We start from the raw sequence: 15,821 nt of genomic DNA on the forward strand, positions 1-15,821 counted from the left end.
CAGCAGGCCAAAAGCAAGGCAGCAGTCCTTTGTAGAAAAGCAGACAGGTGAGTCTTTTGAGCAGCCAGGCAGTTCTTCTTGGCAGGATGTAGTTTCTGGTTCAGGTTTCTTCTCCAGCAAGTGTCTGATGAGGTAGGGCAGAGGCCCTGTTTTATACTAAGTTGTGCCTTTGAAGTGGGGGTGACTTCAAAGAGTGTCTAAGAAATGCACCAAGCCCCCTTTCAGTTCAATCCTCTCTGCCAGAGTCCCAGTAGGGGGTGTGGCAGTCCTTTGTGTAAGGGCAGGCCCTCCACCCTCCCAGCCCAGGAAGACCCATTCAAAATGCAGATGTATGCAAGTGAGGCTGAGTACCCTGTGTTTGGGGTGTGTCTGAGTGAATGCACAAGGAGCTGTCAACTAAACCTAGCCAGACGTGGATTGAAGGGCACAACAAGATTTTAGTGCAAAGAAATGCTCACTTTCTAAAAGTGGCATTTCTAGAATAGTAATATTAAATCCGACTTCACCAGTCAGCAGGACTTTATATTACCATTCTGGCCATACTAAATATGACCTTCCTGCTCCTTTCAGATCAGCAGCTGCCACTTCAACAGTGTATGAGGGCAGCCCCAATGTTAGCCTATGAAGGGAGCAGGCCTCACAGTAGTGTAAAAACGAATTTAGGAGTTTTACACTACCAGGACATCTAACTACACAGGTACATGTCCTGCCTTTTACCTACACAGCACCCTGCTCTAGGGGTTACCTAGGGCACACATTAGGGATGACTTATATGTAGAAAAAGGGGAGTTCTAGGCTTGGCAAGTACTTTTAAATGCCAAGTCGAAGTGGCAGTGAAACTGCACACACAGGCCTTGCAATGGCAGGCCTGAGACAGGGTTAAGGGGCTACTGAAGTGGGTGGCACAACCAGTGCTGCAGGCCCACTAGCAGCATTTAATCTACAGGCCTAGGCACATATAGTGCACTCTACTAGGGACTTATAAGTAAATTAAATAGCCAATCATGGATAAACCAATCAATAGTACCATTTACACAGAGAGCATATGCACTTTAGCACTGGTTAGCAGTGGTAAAGTGCCCAGAGGTCAAAAGCCAACAACAACAGGTCAGAAAAAATAGGAGGAAGGAGGCAAAAAGTTTGGGGATGACCCTGTCAAAAAGCCAGGTCCAACAAGCATGTTAAGCAAATCAAGTTTGCAAAGTCCACTTTTTATGAGACTATTGTCTTTATGACTGTTTTTAAAGTGTCCTGTGTCAGGAATTTGACAATCTTTGAATTGTATTCAGCTTGGAGAAACTTTTGGAAATGACTGCTCAAAAGTTCAATATTTAAGGAGAGCTCTTCATCTATAGTCACCCGACGGACGCCACAGTTTTCTTTAACAGGTGGACCCTTAAAAGGAACAAGATAGACTGCCTAAGTGTCGTTTTCAAAATATTACTCTATCCAAATAAGTATATGGCCTAGCAGAACTGCAGCTTCCACCAGACAGACCAATATATTATGGTCAACCATGTTGAAGGTCTAATACGACCAATGCTTGTGTCTGTCCTTTGCCCCCATCAGTGCAGATCACCTAGTACTGAGACCAGGCCTTGTCTTGTATGCTAGTGGTGTGCAATGGACGAAAATCAACTTGTAGAGGATCAAGGTAGAGGGTCTTCAGTAAATGTTGAAATAGATAGCATGGCTTCTAGCTTTTTAGATGGGAATGGTAGTAAGGATATTGGATGATATTTCTTCAACTGTGTGCTGTCTCCTTGTTTTTTGAGTAGTGAGACTACAACTCCACCTTTACGAGATTTTGGGATTATCCCTTGAAGAAGAGATTCACTGAATAAAGTCATCATCGGAATCTTGATTTATGATATCGTTAATTTTAAAGTACTTGGAGGGCAAGGGTCATGTGGGGATTGAGATTTCATTTTTGCTTTAAAGGAATGGAGCCGTTCCTCGTTGATTGTAGAATATTGTTTAGGAAATTGGGGTTCATATCTAGTGGTATTAGTTTACTTATCAGTGCCTCCGAGAGGAATACTATCTTTAATTTGGTTTATTTTATCTATGGAAAATACAATTTAATCTATTGCAGAGCTCTTGAGAGGGAGCAATATTCTGAGTGACTCCACTAAAGCTGATAGGTCATTCAATGTTTCAAATATTTCGTTCCGCTAGTTAGAGGGTTACATGTTTTTATTGGTATATTCTTGTGTCTTTGTTTATGTGAGCTTAAGTTTATATTCAAACATCTCTGTTTTTTAATTGTACTATTTTCAGCACTGTAGTCTCGCTGTTGTTGTTTGAATCAGCAAAGTTATCATTTGGCCTCTTTTAGTTCTTAGGAGAACCAGCAAACTGGCTTTGGCCGATTAGAAGCTGTGGATTTTTTTTTTTTAAGGCTGCACGTTGATCGGTAGCAGATATAAGCCATTGAGAGAATTATTTTTGGTGATAGCTATGCCATGGCTCAGTGAAGGAACTTACGGCCAGATGTACGTTGATGCAATTTTGCATTTTCTAAATAGCGACTCCATAAAAATCACTATTTAGGAAATGCAAAACGAGATGTATCAAAATACCGATTTCCCAATAGCGATTCCTACAAAGTAGGAATCGCTATTAAGAAATCACAGTTAAGAAATATTATGCCATTTGTTACAATGGGCCGGTTTTGCATTTCCAAAATAGTGATGTGATATATTGGGAAATCACAATTTTAGAAATGCAGAATCAAGGATGGATATGGGCAAAAGGCCCACTAGAGATGCACCCCAAAAATAGTGGTGCACATGTGGAGCACACATATGCTCCAGGGGCATGTGTCTGTGCTCTATTTTACTTTTAAGAAAGTATCTTTGGGTGCTTTCTAGGACGACCCTAGGCAGCGTGCATTCTCTGTCTCTTGACATGCTGTAATCTACTTCTGTGGGATCTCACCAAGACCATCACTCGCCCATCGCTTTCATTTGTTCCTATGTCTGCCTTTCAAAATTCCTATGGCTTCTTTGGGAAATGATTTACTTTTGTCCTGCCTTTTGGCTGTTTTGTTCCAGCCCTGAAGAATGACTCTGTTACATGGGTTATTGCATGATCGCCCATATATGTTAGTAGTGATGCACTACTTTTTTTTGGGCCTCCGCTTGTTTTGTTAGTTTCCTGCTCATGTTCTCCTCCGTTTCTGCAGTAGTTCGTTTCGGGGCATCTGGCTCATGTCCGAGGAAACGTGCTCAGCTGATGCCATTTGCCAACCAGAATGTAGCTGTGTATGCGTTAGTAAATAAACTTTATTTTCTGCTATGCTTTTGGAGCCCAGCGGCTCAGCGCCATTTTTCATGTTTCATAATATTGTACATTTTCAATTAACTACTCCTTTGATTGAAAAGTACGTTTTCTTTATTTTTTTTTATTAATGCATGGGGATAGCCGACACCAGGTTTGAACCAGGCTTCCCAGTTCCAAAGTCGGCGGCTCTAAATGTTATGCCACATCCTCTCTCCAAGACAGTTGGCATTTTTTTTTTTTCTTTTTTTTTTAGAGTTGTCTGTAGCAAATGTATAGCTCTTCAATCCCTGGCAGCCCAGCACCCAGGATAATCTGCTGCATGGTTAAACACTTATAAGGTCCCAAAAACCAATACTTGTTTTAATTTTCATATGGTTACCATCAACTTGGAGTCAATGGTAAGTGCATTTCCTAAATGCCCAATTTGCATTTAGGAAATGCTTTTTACATCTGAATAGGAATCGCAAATAGGTAATCCCTATTTGCGATTTCCTATTTGGAGAACTGCAAATTGCGATTTCTACTGTGTAGAAATAACAATTTGCGATTCCCTACAGGGCTTTGTACATCTTAAAAGCCCATTTAGCATTTCTTAATGGCGCGAAATAGCGATTCAGGCTGTTAAGAAATGCTAAATGGCTTTGTACATCTGGCCCTGTGTCGGAGAGAATTCTTATAGTCTCGTTATTTTTTACCTTATGCCATTTACAAAAAATTTGATAGTCATTTTTTCTGCTATTTCTTTGCGGATTAATAGGAAGGAAGTACTGGATCGTATAATGGTCTGACCAAATACACAATGTGACTTGAAGTTCATATGTTATGAGATTATGTGTCAGAACCAGATCAAGGGTTTGTCCCTTGAGGAGTTGAGGTTGAAATGTGTGTGGTGGTATAGTTTTACATAATTCATATGATTTAGAATGTGATTCTGTTCAATCGTTTTTTCTGTTTTGAGGAGCAAAAAATCCCAGTGGTATTAAACGGGAATTAGATCACTTTTTGTGCCTGCCGTTTTAGCCCCTTTTTGATGGAACTGGACAAAAAATGCCATGAACAGCCCAAAGTGATGTACATTTTTTGGGAATTTTTGTACAGATTCGTCCAACAACGCAAAAGTTATTAAAAAGAACAAAAATACATATTCAATGGAAAGTCCTACCTGTACATAACTACCTAGCTACTGTCTCTGTCTGTGTGATATATGTATGTGTGTAGATGTATACTCAAGTTATAGTTACTTCAGGGCTCGAGTTATTGTTACTTCAGTTAACTATAACCGGTGACTTTTTAAAATGATATGCTGAAATTGACATTGTCACCTAAGTTTAACATCATTTTAACCTTTGATTTTTACCGGATTTCTAAGGTTTTTTTGAATGCATAAGTGTGTGTGTGTGTGTGTGTGTATATATAAATATATATATATATATATCTCAGTGGCAGTCACCACTGGGTAGTTATAGTTAGGTCAGTGTTTCTATAGGAATTGCATTTTATGTGTTGCTTATAATTTCTGCACAGTTTGATGAATCCCCACGAAAAGTTCCAAAAAGGTGCTCTTTTTGCTGAGTTTGTGCATGGAAAGATTTTGGGCGGTCTGTCAAATAGGGGCTAAGAAAAAGGGAGAGTTCCCAAAATGCCTTCATTAGGGGAGGGGGGGAGCCCAGGCCCCTACCTGAGCTATTTTTGACCCCAGTGACTCCAACCCCTGGGGCCTAATGTATTTGATAAGGCCCCCTCCCGAAGGCTTTATTGGCCTCGGGGACTCCATCCCCTGGGTCCGGCTCGCTTACTGTGTCCTGGGGTTCGGACACCAACAGTTTCCCTGTCAACATGTATTTGCTCTTTCTGGCAGGAACATTTTCAAATCTCCAGCCAAATGAGAGCAAACACTTAGGGCCTGATTTAGATTTTAGCAGATGGGCTACTCTTTTACAAATGTGACAGATATCCTGTCTGTCATATTATAATTCTCATAGGACATAGTGGGATCATAATACGGTGGACAGAATATCCGTCACGTTTGTGACGGATTAACCCCAACTGCCAAACTCTAAATAAGGCCCCAAGTCTGCTCCCAGTGGGAGGGAGATTTATAAATGATCCCACCGGTTTTGAGCAGACTTGTGTATTGTTTCCCAGCCTGCACTGATGTGGGCAGGGAAACAGAACACATATTGCTCCTGCCCAGAAGGAGCAGCATGAATGCAGTTGCTCCCACCAGGCGGGAGCAATGTTGGCCTCCGCACCATGCAGGGAGCTGGCTGGGGCCACGGTGGCCCCCATTGTGTTGGTCTGTGGGTGCCTTAGGAGGACACCCGGGTACCCACGAATAAATGATGCGGGTCCCAGGAGATGGGGTGCTTGTGGCAAAAATAGGCTATGGAAGGGGAAACCTAATAAGGTTCTGAAAGGGGGCCAGTTGACTCCCTCCCCCTTTTTAAAATTTAATGTGGCCCCAGTGGACGGGGTCCCTTAGCCCAAAAAGGCTTGGGGGGCGCATGCCCTCTGCCACTATTTCATTGGCCTTAGCCCCAGTGGATGGGGTCCCCGGGGCCTTATATGGCTCAGGAGGGGGGGTTGGTCCCAACGGTTGGGATTCCCGGGGCCTAATAAGGCTCGGGGGTTGCATATCTCCCTCCCTTTAGATTTTGGCTGCAGAGATGGGATCCTTGGGGCCCAGGAAGGCTTGGATAGGGTGCTGCATGGCCCATTCCTCTTTTTTGTATTTGGCCCTCAGAATGTGGTCCCTGTGGCCTATTGATGTTTGGGTAAGGGGACTGCATGCCATCCTCCCCTGTATTGGGCCCTGGGCTCCTCCTTTTTGAAACTGGCCTTGGGGGATGGGGTCCCCGGTGCCAATTAAGGGTCAAGATGAAGACTGCACACCTCCCTCCCCTTAATATATATGTTTTGGTCCCAGACGATGCGGTCCCCTTGGCCTGAAGGCCAACCTTATGCTGTTCATGACAAAGGCTGTGTATGGTGTGGAGAGCCTACTGGGGTTGGGCTTCGGGGCTTGGTGGCAGGCCAAGCCCTGTGATCAACCCTCTGCTGTGCATGGCAAAAGGCTGTGCACAGCATCGGGTTGGCTGCCTTTCGGGAGTTGGAAGTGTAGTGAATCCTAGTTTGTTTTAATGGGATAACAGAAGTTAGCTTAGCCTTTGGCTTGCAGAATCATGCTCCCGTCACCTAGTGACTTTTAACCTAGTTAGCATGCTCTGTCTTAGCCCATTTATTTAATTAATTCTTCTAAGATGGCTGCCTTGTTTATAGTTAGGCCATTTGTTTAGCTTTATGTTATCAGTGCCACCACGCTAAGGCGTCAGATCAAGCGACAAAGTCAAATAAACTGTAGGTGTTCACATTGGGTACTTTCCCTCTTCACGCTTTTGAGGGAATTGTTTATAATAATTACCGTCCCAAGCATGCTGTGTTATCTATTGTTTGGGAACAACCTACGTCAGGGGTCCAAGTAGATCTGTATAAATACCCCTCACTCTAGATAGTTTAATCAGAGGGATTCCGACCAGATACCATCGCTGCTATCGATGCTGCACGTCGTCTTGACGCTGTCCCGGACTTTGTGTTCCTATGGAGTCTGAGCTTGAGACCTCATTCCAAGGTAACAAGGGTTGGGGGCTCCTTCCAGGGACATGGCTTTGGCAGATTAGGTTTAACATACCCAGCTCTCCTCTAGGTAGAAGGTTAGGCCTATTATGATATGGCATTAGGACATATTATACAGTCTGTCTTTCTATATTACTGCAAGATGTTGGGGATCTTTATAATCATTGCAGCCCATGCAATTTATCGCAGACTGCAGATTGTGTTGAATAAAAACTATTGTAACCTTACTGCATCTTCGTTACTGCCTGTTTTTGGTTGAGACATGATGTATCTGTGAAACGAAGGGGTAATCTCTGTTTAACCATGGCACTCCCTGAGATGTCATACTCTTGAGTCCATGCGTAAAGGCTGCCACAAATCACCTTTAACTGTTTTGGGTTTTTGGTGGGGTACCGCTAGTGAGCCGGAAGGGTTAGGGCTACAGTTGCGACTTGTTGTAGAATAGGCATAGTCACCTACAAACATAAGTACTGTCATCCTTAAACCAGCAGTCTTGCCCAGAGCAAGAGTCCAACTATGACAGAAGTACGGCCTGGCTGCCAAAATGGTCCTGCAGTTAACCTCATGCCATGCACAAAAGGATACAGGGCCTGGCTGTAAGACAGGCTCTGCAGGCAACCCCACTCCGCAAACAATGAAAGGTCATGCTGCTTGAGGCTAGCTGCCTCTGCGTAGGTTGTTTCTATCACCTGTCCCTTGCAGTTATTTTTTTCATTTCATGTCCCAGTTAAATTTACCTGTATTTTTGCTATTGGCTTTCTTGAGGGGCCTGTAATTCATTGGACCCCATCCTGTAACTCTTGTGCTCCTGGAAACTTTGTTGGTGGTCTTTGTAACATAGGGGAAGGGGAGACATGAAACATGTCCCTTCACTCCATATGTCTGGAGGAGGTGCCTCCTTCACTATTTACGCAAGTAGGGGCCTGTATGATGACTGCTTGTTTGTAGAGTTGTAGTGCAGCAGCTGTACGGTGACATCTGGTAACAGTGCCTGCTTTGTGATGATGTTTCTTATTTTCAAGACTTGCTTGAAAGCCTAATGCTGAATGTGATCGGAATGCTGTTTGCAACAACCAGTATGAATGAAGGCAGGAAGGAATGATCACAAGTTTGAGAACTAAACAAACCACCACATTAAAGTCTATTGGGGCATCAAAAGTCACTGAAATGGATAATAGTGCTTAGCTGTGGGGAACTAGACTGACATGTCAGGGTGGAGGCTGATATTGTGTGGCCTTAAGCCTCCAAAAAGGATGACTATCTCACACATTTCAGAGAAATAAATAATGCATTTTAGGGTACAGGGAAATGGAACAGAACCTCATGGATGAAACTAAGGGAATTCAAAAACATCAGGTCCTCTATTTTAGAACTAAGTCCCTCATTATGAACACAGTGGTGAAAACCGCTGTGTTCATGCTGGCGGTCTTCTCCGTGACCGCCAGCGCCCCCGGAACCCTTCCGGCGTATAATGTACATTCCTCTGGCCCGGCGGGTGGAAACATTGTTTCCGCCCGCCGGCCCAGAGGCATGCCTGGCTGGGACATGCCGCTGCCAATGCCTCTGTGGGGCGGGTGCAGCTGCACCTGTCATGCAGATCACTGACCGTAAATGCCAGGTGCATGGGAAGTGCAGAGGCCCCCTGGGGTGCCCCGGTGCACCCCTTCTGCCAGCCTTTCCCTGGCGGGTTTCCCCACCAGAGAAAGGCTGGAGGCTAAGGGATCATTATCCGAGGGGCAGCACCGCTGCCCTGTCGGATAATGATTCCGACCACCGCCAGGCTGCCTGACGGAGGCAGCCTGGCAGTGAGTGGGGGCCGCCAAGGGTTCATTATGTGGTGGTGTGGGCAGCCATGCCGGCTGGCGGGATTTCCCACCACTGCCGGCATGGCGGCCCACACCGCCATGTTCATAATGACCGCTTAAATGTCTGAGTCATATTTTATTGACAGGGAGCAATCACAGGTTGGATACACCTAAAGGTCATTGTAGCACCGATCTTCATCGGGGATATCCTGTATTGAGAGATGATCACACCAGAATTTGAAAACGTAAACTAATAACCCCAAGACATATAGAGGTGGCTTTCCTGGCACTGATTTCAGAGTGACCATACCTAGAAAAATGTAACACTGTTGGTTGGAAAAGGAGAAATTGTAATGCTTCTATGAGACTCACAAATGGTAAACACAAGGGTCCACATTGCCAGAGAGATATAATGACCTCTTCAAGGCCACACTTCATGTACACCACTAATTCACAAGCCCAGGTGGTCCCTATAATCATTACTAGACACAAGAGCAGTTACATTTAGAGGACAGTAGAGTTGGTCAGACAGGTTCATCAGTAGACACAATTCTTTAGTGTCTGCTGCAGTGTTTGTACAAATACTGAACCTAATGATGCAGATGTGGGTTAATAGGCCTGATCACAGGGTGTGCGACTTTTGAACTCAACCTTCCCTTCTATCCAGCACAGAGGAATTTTTCACAGGTATTCTCCCCGACTTCCTTCACTGTAGGGAGCGGAGCATAACAAATAGCCATTGGTATGTGATCAGGAAGTCCCAGGTCAGACAACCAAATTGGAATCAAGCATGTGCAGCATCAATCTGGGATTTTTCTGCATGGTCATTCCATGTGGTATTGTTGGGCTTATCTCTGATCTCAATGTTTACTGCAGCTCAGTACTTAAACGCTTTCAAAACAATTACTGGGACTGTGAGTCACAACGCCATACCTTGTGGATCGTCCACGGACATAGACGCCTTGAGGCCCGTCCCTTAATTCAGGGCACCTTCAGTTCCATCTGGTGCTACATGCACTGTGTCTTGAAAGAGGAAATCATCCTTGTAGCATAGTCTCCGTAGAAACAAGGCACCACATAGCACACTCTCTGGGTGGTGAGGGCCCCCATATGTAGTAGAGTGAAAGTAACATCCCTCTGCTCTCATCATGGTGCAATTGAACACTTAATGAACAACCCGTCCAGCAGAGCTTTGTACGCTGCTAGTGAAGAAACAAAATAAATATGGGGCACATCCAGTGGACATGATGCACATCCAGTGGACATGATGCTGGTGAGGCTACTGGGATAAAATACATGGTCAGCCAGAAAATATGAAAAAGGTCAAGATGCCACAGCTATCAGCACATTGTCAGTACTATAATCCCTACCACAACCTGCCAGGTCAAACATATTAGACAAGATTTAGTGAGCCCTGAACGGAATTTTACTTGGAATATGGGTGGGTCGAAGTCTAATATTAGTGTTTGTGTGTGTAGGTTTAACAATTTAACAATGTAGACCCAAGTTTGTCTTCCTTGTATAGACTTGGTTCATCCTGTAGAGTAAAATAGTATGGCCCTAAATTGCCCAATGCAAAGCGCACAGCTTTATAAAAACGCCTACCACGTATTTAAGCTGGAGCCTAAGGTTTGTTAAAATGCGAGCTATTTACGACAGATTAACTCCAAAAATAAGGGTACAATTCTTATTAAAGCTGTCTCTTATACTGAAGAGGAGAAACATGTTACCTACTCACATTTGATTTATGGAATTGATCTAATACTCAAAATGGGGAATCACAGCAGAAATGTCTGAGGCAGCCCTCACCTTGACCAGGTCTTTCAAGTTAAACTCATGAGGCTAATCAGTTGGTATTCACAAATGTGCTATTTGGTAACTCTTTACAAAGTGTTAAACCTTTGGTTTACATGTGAAGGAGTAATTGGTGATTTCAGAAATTACCTATTCCTGAGTAGCATCTACATGTATTGAGGTAGGCAATCCCAGAATAATGACATCTGAGTGGCCAAGACAATGTAATGCAAAGGAGGTGGACACCATCACACCTTAACTCTGTGGATATTCAACAGCATTCACAATGAATTTCATGTTAACCTATTAACCTTACAATTGAATGAAACAATCATAGCTGCTGCTGATAGAGTGTGTAAGTACACCCTTGAACCCTATACTAACAAGGTGGGTTCTGTCAAACAGGTCGGTAAGCAGCAGGGCTTTAAAAGGAACCCTGTCCTGCTACTCAGAGGTTGGCAACACCAGTATGGGGAAGCTCTCTTCATTGCTCACTCCTTCCTTGGGACTTGTGATTCCGGTCAGTAGCTACTCTACCTTCAAGGTCTTGCGCGACAAATTGGCTGCTTCTAAGCCCACTATTTGCATGTTCTTTTGCCTTTAATTCACATTTTTTTGTTTCTCTGAGCCGTGTCCTTTTCCTCTTCTCATCCTTTCCTTATCCTCTCTGTGTTGCCTTCAAGAGATCAGGGTGGTGAACGGAAGTTAGCAGGCCATGTCTTTGTACTAAGAACACTGAGAGCATAGACCTCATTTGGGGGTCGCAAAGGGTCGCAGCTGTGACCCCTGGCGTGCCCCTTGCGCCTTTGCGACCACTAGCCTCAGATCTGGCAAAATCATTGCCAGGAATACAAGGACAGGTTGGCTCCACTTTCCTTGTTGTCTGACAACTTTTTATTGCAGCAATAGTGAATAATGTTTTATTATTCACTATTACTGTCATAAAGAATGGATTACAATTAGCTGGAATATGATCCTCCCTAGCAGTTAATGCAAGTAAAAATGCTTTTAATTTGTATGTTATCTGTGTGCTTGCAGGTGAGAGTGTGTTAAAGTGAGAGAGAGTGTGTGTATGTGTAAGAATGCATGCATGCGTGAATGAAAGAAAAGGTTAAATGGTATGTGATGTCACTTCATCTACCCCTGGCATTTTGGTGAATTGACATTCATGATTAAGAGTCTGACTCAAATAAGCCATCAATTGTCATAAAACAAATATTCAAAGTGACTTTTTTAAATATTTATGATACTTTGTATATCAAAGTAAATAAATAATTTGAAATTTTTAAGGATTTAATATTTGATGTTACCTTATTGATTTCTGCTGGCATTAACTAACAGCCTCGAATCGGAAAGGAGTCCCACATTAGTATTTAAGGGTGGGCAGTTGTCCCTGCATTTAAGAGTTCCGAAGGTGACCGAATTCTGAGTTATTCTGAGATGCAAAGTTTATGCTCAGTTAAAAACTAAGAAGGCACCTTCCAGCTTTCCTCACCCTCATTATAAAAATATTGGATGGGTGGCGTCCACTCACATCCCCCCACCCCTACTCGTAATATAGATTCAAAACGAAGACAACACCCTTACAACCACACACCCTACGTAGCGTGCTACTCATGTAGGCAAATCCACCAGGGCCGCACGGATAGGTAATATGCTTCATATAAAGGTTGCAATAAAACGCAATACTCTTCAACTAAAGGATTTTTGCTTATGGCATCTGGCGTAGAGCTCTGCCCCAAGCCCTGCACAGAGGCCCAACCATGCCACTGTCTTTAATAGTTACATAGGTTTTATACTAAAATTTGTTGAAATCGGTTCACAGTACAATTAAGGTTTTAGCCTTAACAACTATACCGTCACACCAATTATTTTTGTCATGGCTAAAGATGGAAGAAACCAACCTAGTGCGGTCTTGAAATAATATAGTTCTCGATATAGGTTTGTTGAAGTTGTCCATTAAAGACGCTACAGCAGAGCCCATGTCTATTTGCTCAGTCAGTGCTGCAGAAATAGGAAATTGTTCGCAGAATTTCATGAACGCTGTGTCAGTAGCACTGTTCCATTTGTATGTGTAGATCTGATCGTGTGTTTGAAATGAATGCCGGCCTGGCTGATTTGATTTGTTTTGTGATTTGTTACTATGCCATCTGTATGCAGCCACCGAAATGAACCTTCAAAGAGAAACGCATAGCCACCTAATATACGCACACAGTAATAGCTAAGGCATACAGTAAAAGTCATCCTTTCCGCATGTCAAGCAATTTCATGCTATGTCCCTTTGGCTGATGGATTTGGCTGGCCTGTACTAAATGACGTTTTTATATTATGGCTATCTGTACCCACAGCTATAACACTTGAACCAGGCAAATGTTATTCTTCACCTGTGTATACAGTGACATCAAATAATCCATTATATTAAACATTAGCGTCTGTTTTGCATCAAAATATTCATTTTCAAGCTTTTAGATACATAGTTAACACAATTTACAAAGAAATTCGAAAGGTTATACATATTTATACTGCTCATGCCTCGAAAGGGAACATACTTTTCACTTAGAAGAAACCCCTTCCCCTGCACTTATACCAATTTTGTTGGAGATTTCTTTCCACTCCGGAAACTCATGTTCCCCTGCCACTGTCAGGGCAGGAGTAGCTCTGCATCCTTTCCATGGTAGAAATAGTTCAAGAAAAAGTTTGAGCATACTCAAAAATTCACTGGTTTGTGAATGTGCACAAACTTTCCATGTCATTCATACCTTGGAATGCTCACTTCCTTCCCTTCAGAATTAATTTACTCCTGTGTAATGTTGTGGTCTAGTTCAGTAATATTATGTGTCTGTAAATACATATGCAAGTGGAAATTAATGATTTGCGAAACAAGAATTTGCAATCATAAATCAAGTCTTTTGCACATGCATGCTTATCTTGCATTGGCAAATGTGTTGGAGACAACTTCCAGCCTCCTCGAGGCTGGCAACAGCTTTCTATAGAACAATGTATGGATCCGTATAGGTTCTTGGTGTTGCTTCGTAGCATTTGGCTGCAACTGCATAAGGATTCGGGACCTCGCATGCCTCCTCTGTACATACAAGTGATCTGACTTTATAACAGCATGCAATTTATTATCTCAGGAGCGGAGAGGTGGCAGGGAAGAGTTTGGAAGAGATGATGTAGTCTGTCATTTGTAACATTCTGCAACCACCTTGGAATGGAAGGCTTCTGGGAGAGTGACACACGTTTCTCTGCTCGCTGCTCTTCTCTGATGTTTTCCTGCATGCTTCTGTAGGCAGTGTCTGCTTTGCTTTCATGCCTTTAAGAAGTAATTTAAATGTAGAATTTTCTTGCTAACTCAGTCGAAAGGTGATACGAAATTAAGTTAAAATAGTTATCACCTCCTGAAGATTTGAGGGAATGGCATAAGTTCTGGCGATAAGAGTTTGTGAGATGCTAAAAACATCAGAACGTCATAAAGAAGTCAATCCCCGGGTATCTTGAAACCGTAATTCAAATTAAGCCCAACAGACCTGTAGTTAAAAATGACAATCCTGTTCAATCTGTTGTGTTTAGGACTATGACTGGAGGAACTACCAGCCTGGCCGACTGAGCACGTCAGAAATTCAGATGCTTGCCAGCTTAAAGAGACAACAGAACGAGGAGCTGGAGGACGATGGGGTCACCCATGGATTAAGTGCATCTCAAATTGATAACTGCAATGTAAACATAAGTACCAGCAGTGACGATACAGCCACGTGGAACTCCTGCTTACCACCGGTAAGTCACTCCTAAAATCATAATTTGCCATATATTCATACAGCACTTTTATGGGGGACCTTTACAAAACACAGTAGATGTTTGACTTTCAGGGATAATTGAAAGATTTGAGAGGAAATCAGCAGCCTGTATTCAGACGGTTTCCATGTTCCCAAATGTACATATTACCCCCAGACTAAGTGAAATATTATTCAGTATGCAGAATCACAAAGTATAACTTCATGTTATTAATGAAATGTCTGCGAGCTAAGGCAAATGCAGTAGAGTACACTTTATCTCACAGCCTTTCCTTAATTAATAGTACAGGCAAAAACTAAAACAATTTGTCAAAATTAGTAGTGATGTTCCTAAATAGATCACTGAGATTGATGCCAGAAAATCTATTGATAGTGGGTGCACCCTATACGTAACTATGTCATATGTAATAGATATAGGTCTATACGACATGCAGATGTCTTTATCCTGATTTTATTGAACATTTGCAACTCTGTGCATTCATTGTTTGAAAATCCATCTGTGAATGCTCTTGGTGCTAGGACTGAAAATATGATTCCCCCAATATCTCTGTGTAAAACTGGCCCTCTTTAGTCAACAGGTATCATCAAAGATTTTACCTATTTTCCTAATTACAGAGCTGTACTTCTGTCGGCTTTTCCAGAAACTTGATATCTCACAAGAATATACTAATAATGTAACCTCTTTTTGGTACCTGGGTTACTTTTTCCATTGTCCAGCAAATGTTTATGGATTGTTTCTGTCTACTGAAAACTGGGCCAGCAAGTAAGGTGACATAGCATAATTTGTATTGGTCATGTGAGATGAGGTGAAATAATGATGAACTGATACATTTTTATGCACCATTCCTACAGGATGGCTAAGAAATTGTGGAATTTTCCTACAGAATCATTTTTTCCACCAGTTCTGTCAAGGAAATGTAATTACTTTCCTGTCGAATTTGGTATTTCCTTTGGGATCTGGAATCCCTGGCAGCCTGTGACGTTTCAAACGGAGAAATACAGCTAGATTTTCTTACATCACAGAACAATGATTGTAATATTGTTTTTCAAACCAGTGTGTTTTTGTCACGAAGAAGCGAACATTATTTACAGGTTTACATGGAAGTAATTGGTTGAAGCTGTTGTATCTTAGAATTGTATAGAATTGTTGTTATCATTAAATAATGTATGTACCCATGTTGTCGGGCTCGCGCTAGTTATGCGCGCGAGCCAGAGAACAGGGGAATGTCATGGAAAAGAATGTTCGGTGGGATTGGGTGACGGTTGGTGGACTGCAGACCGGAGGGGTGGATGTAACCGGTCCGTGTGCTGCAGCTGGGGCTCTTTTATCAGGATTAAACGCATTTCACTTACCGTGATTCCTGGTGTTGGCGTTTTCCTGCACATTACCAAGAAGACATTCACTACAGAAGCGATTCTCGGTTCTTCTGTTGTAAAAGAAATCATACCAAAAGGTGTTCATAGGACATTCTTGATTGAAAAACCTGTTTGTTAAATAGCATGTAATAGGTGG

General features: G+C 42.7%; 1 protein-coding gene across 1 annotated transcript in view; it reads left to right on the top strand.

The window, feature by feature from the left end:
- The window catches only part of CFAP20DC (CFAP20 domain containing), a 1,731,599-nt gene that overhangs the window by 1,134,793 nt on the left and 580,985 nt on the right, over window positions 1-15,821 (top strand). The window contains exon 14 of the mRNA XM_069206541.1: window positions 14,088-14,291. Coding sequence (XP_069062642.1) covers window positions 14,088-14,291 — 204 coding nt within the window. The remainder of the gene's footprint in view (window positions 1-14,087; window positions 14,292-15,821) is intronic.

Source organism: Pleurodeles waltl, chromosome 9 (genome assembly GCF_031143425.1).
Source record: "Pleurodeles waltl isolate 20211129_DDA chromosome 9, aPleWal1.hap1.20221129, whole genome shotgun sequence".
In the NCBI taxonomy this organism is placed as follows: Eukaryota; Metazoa; Chordata; class Amphibia; order Caudata; family Salamandridae; genus Pleurodeles; species Pleurodeles waltl.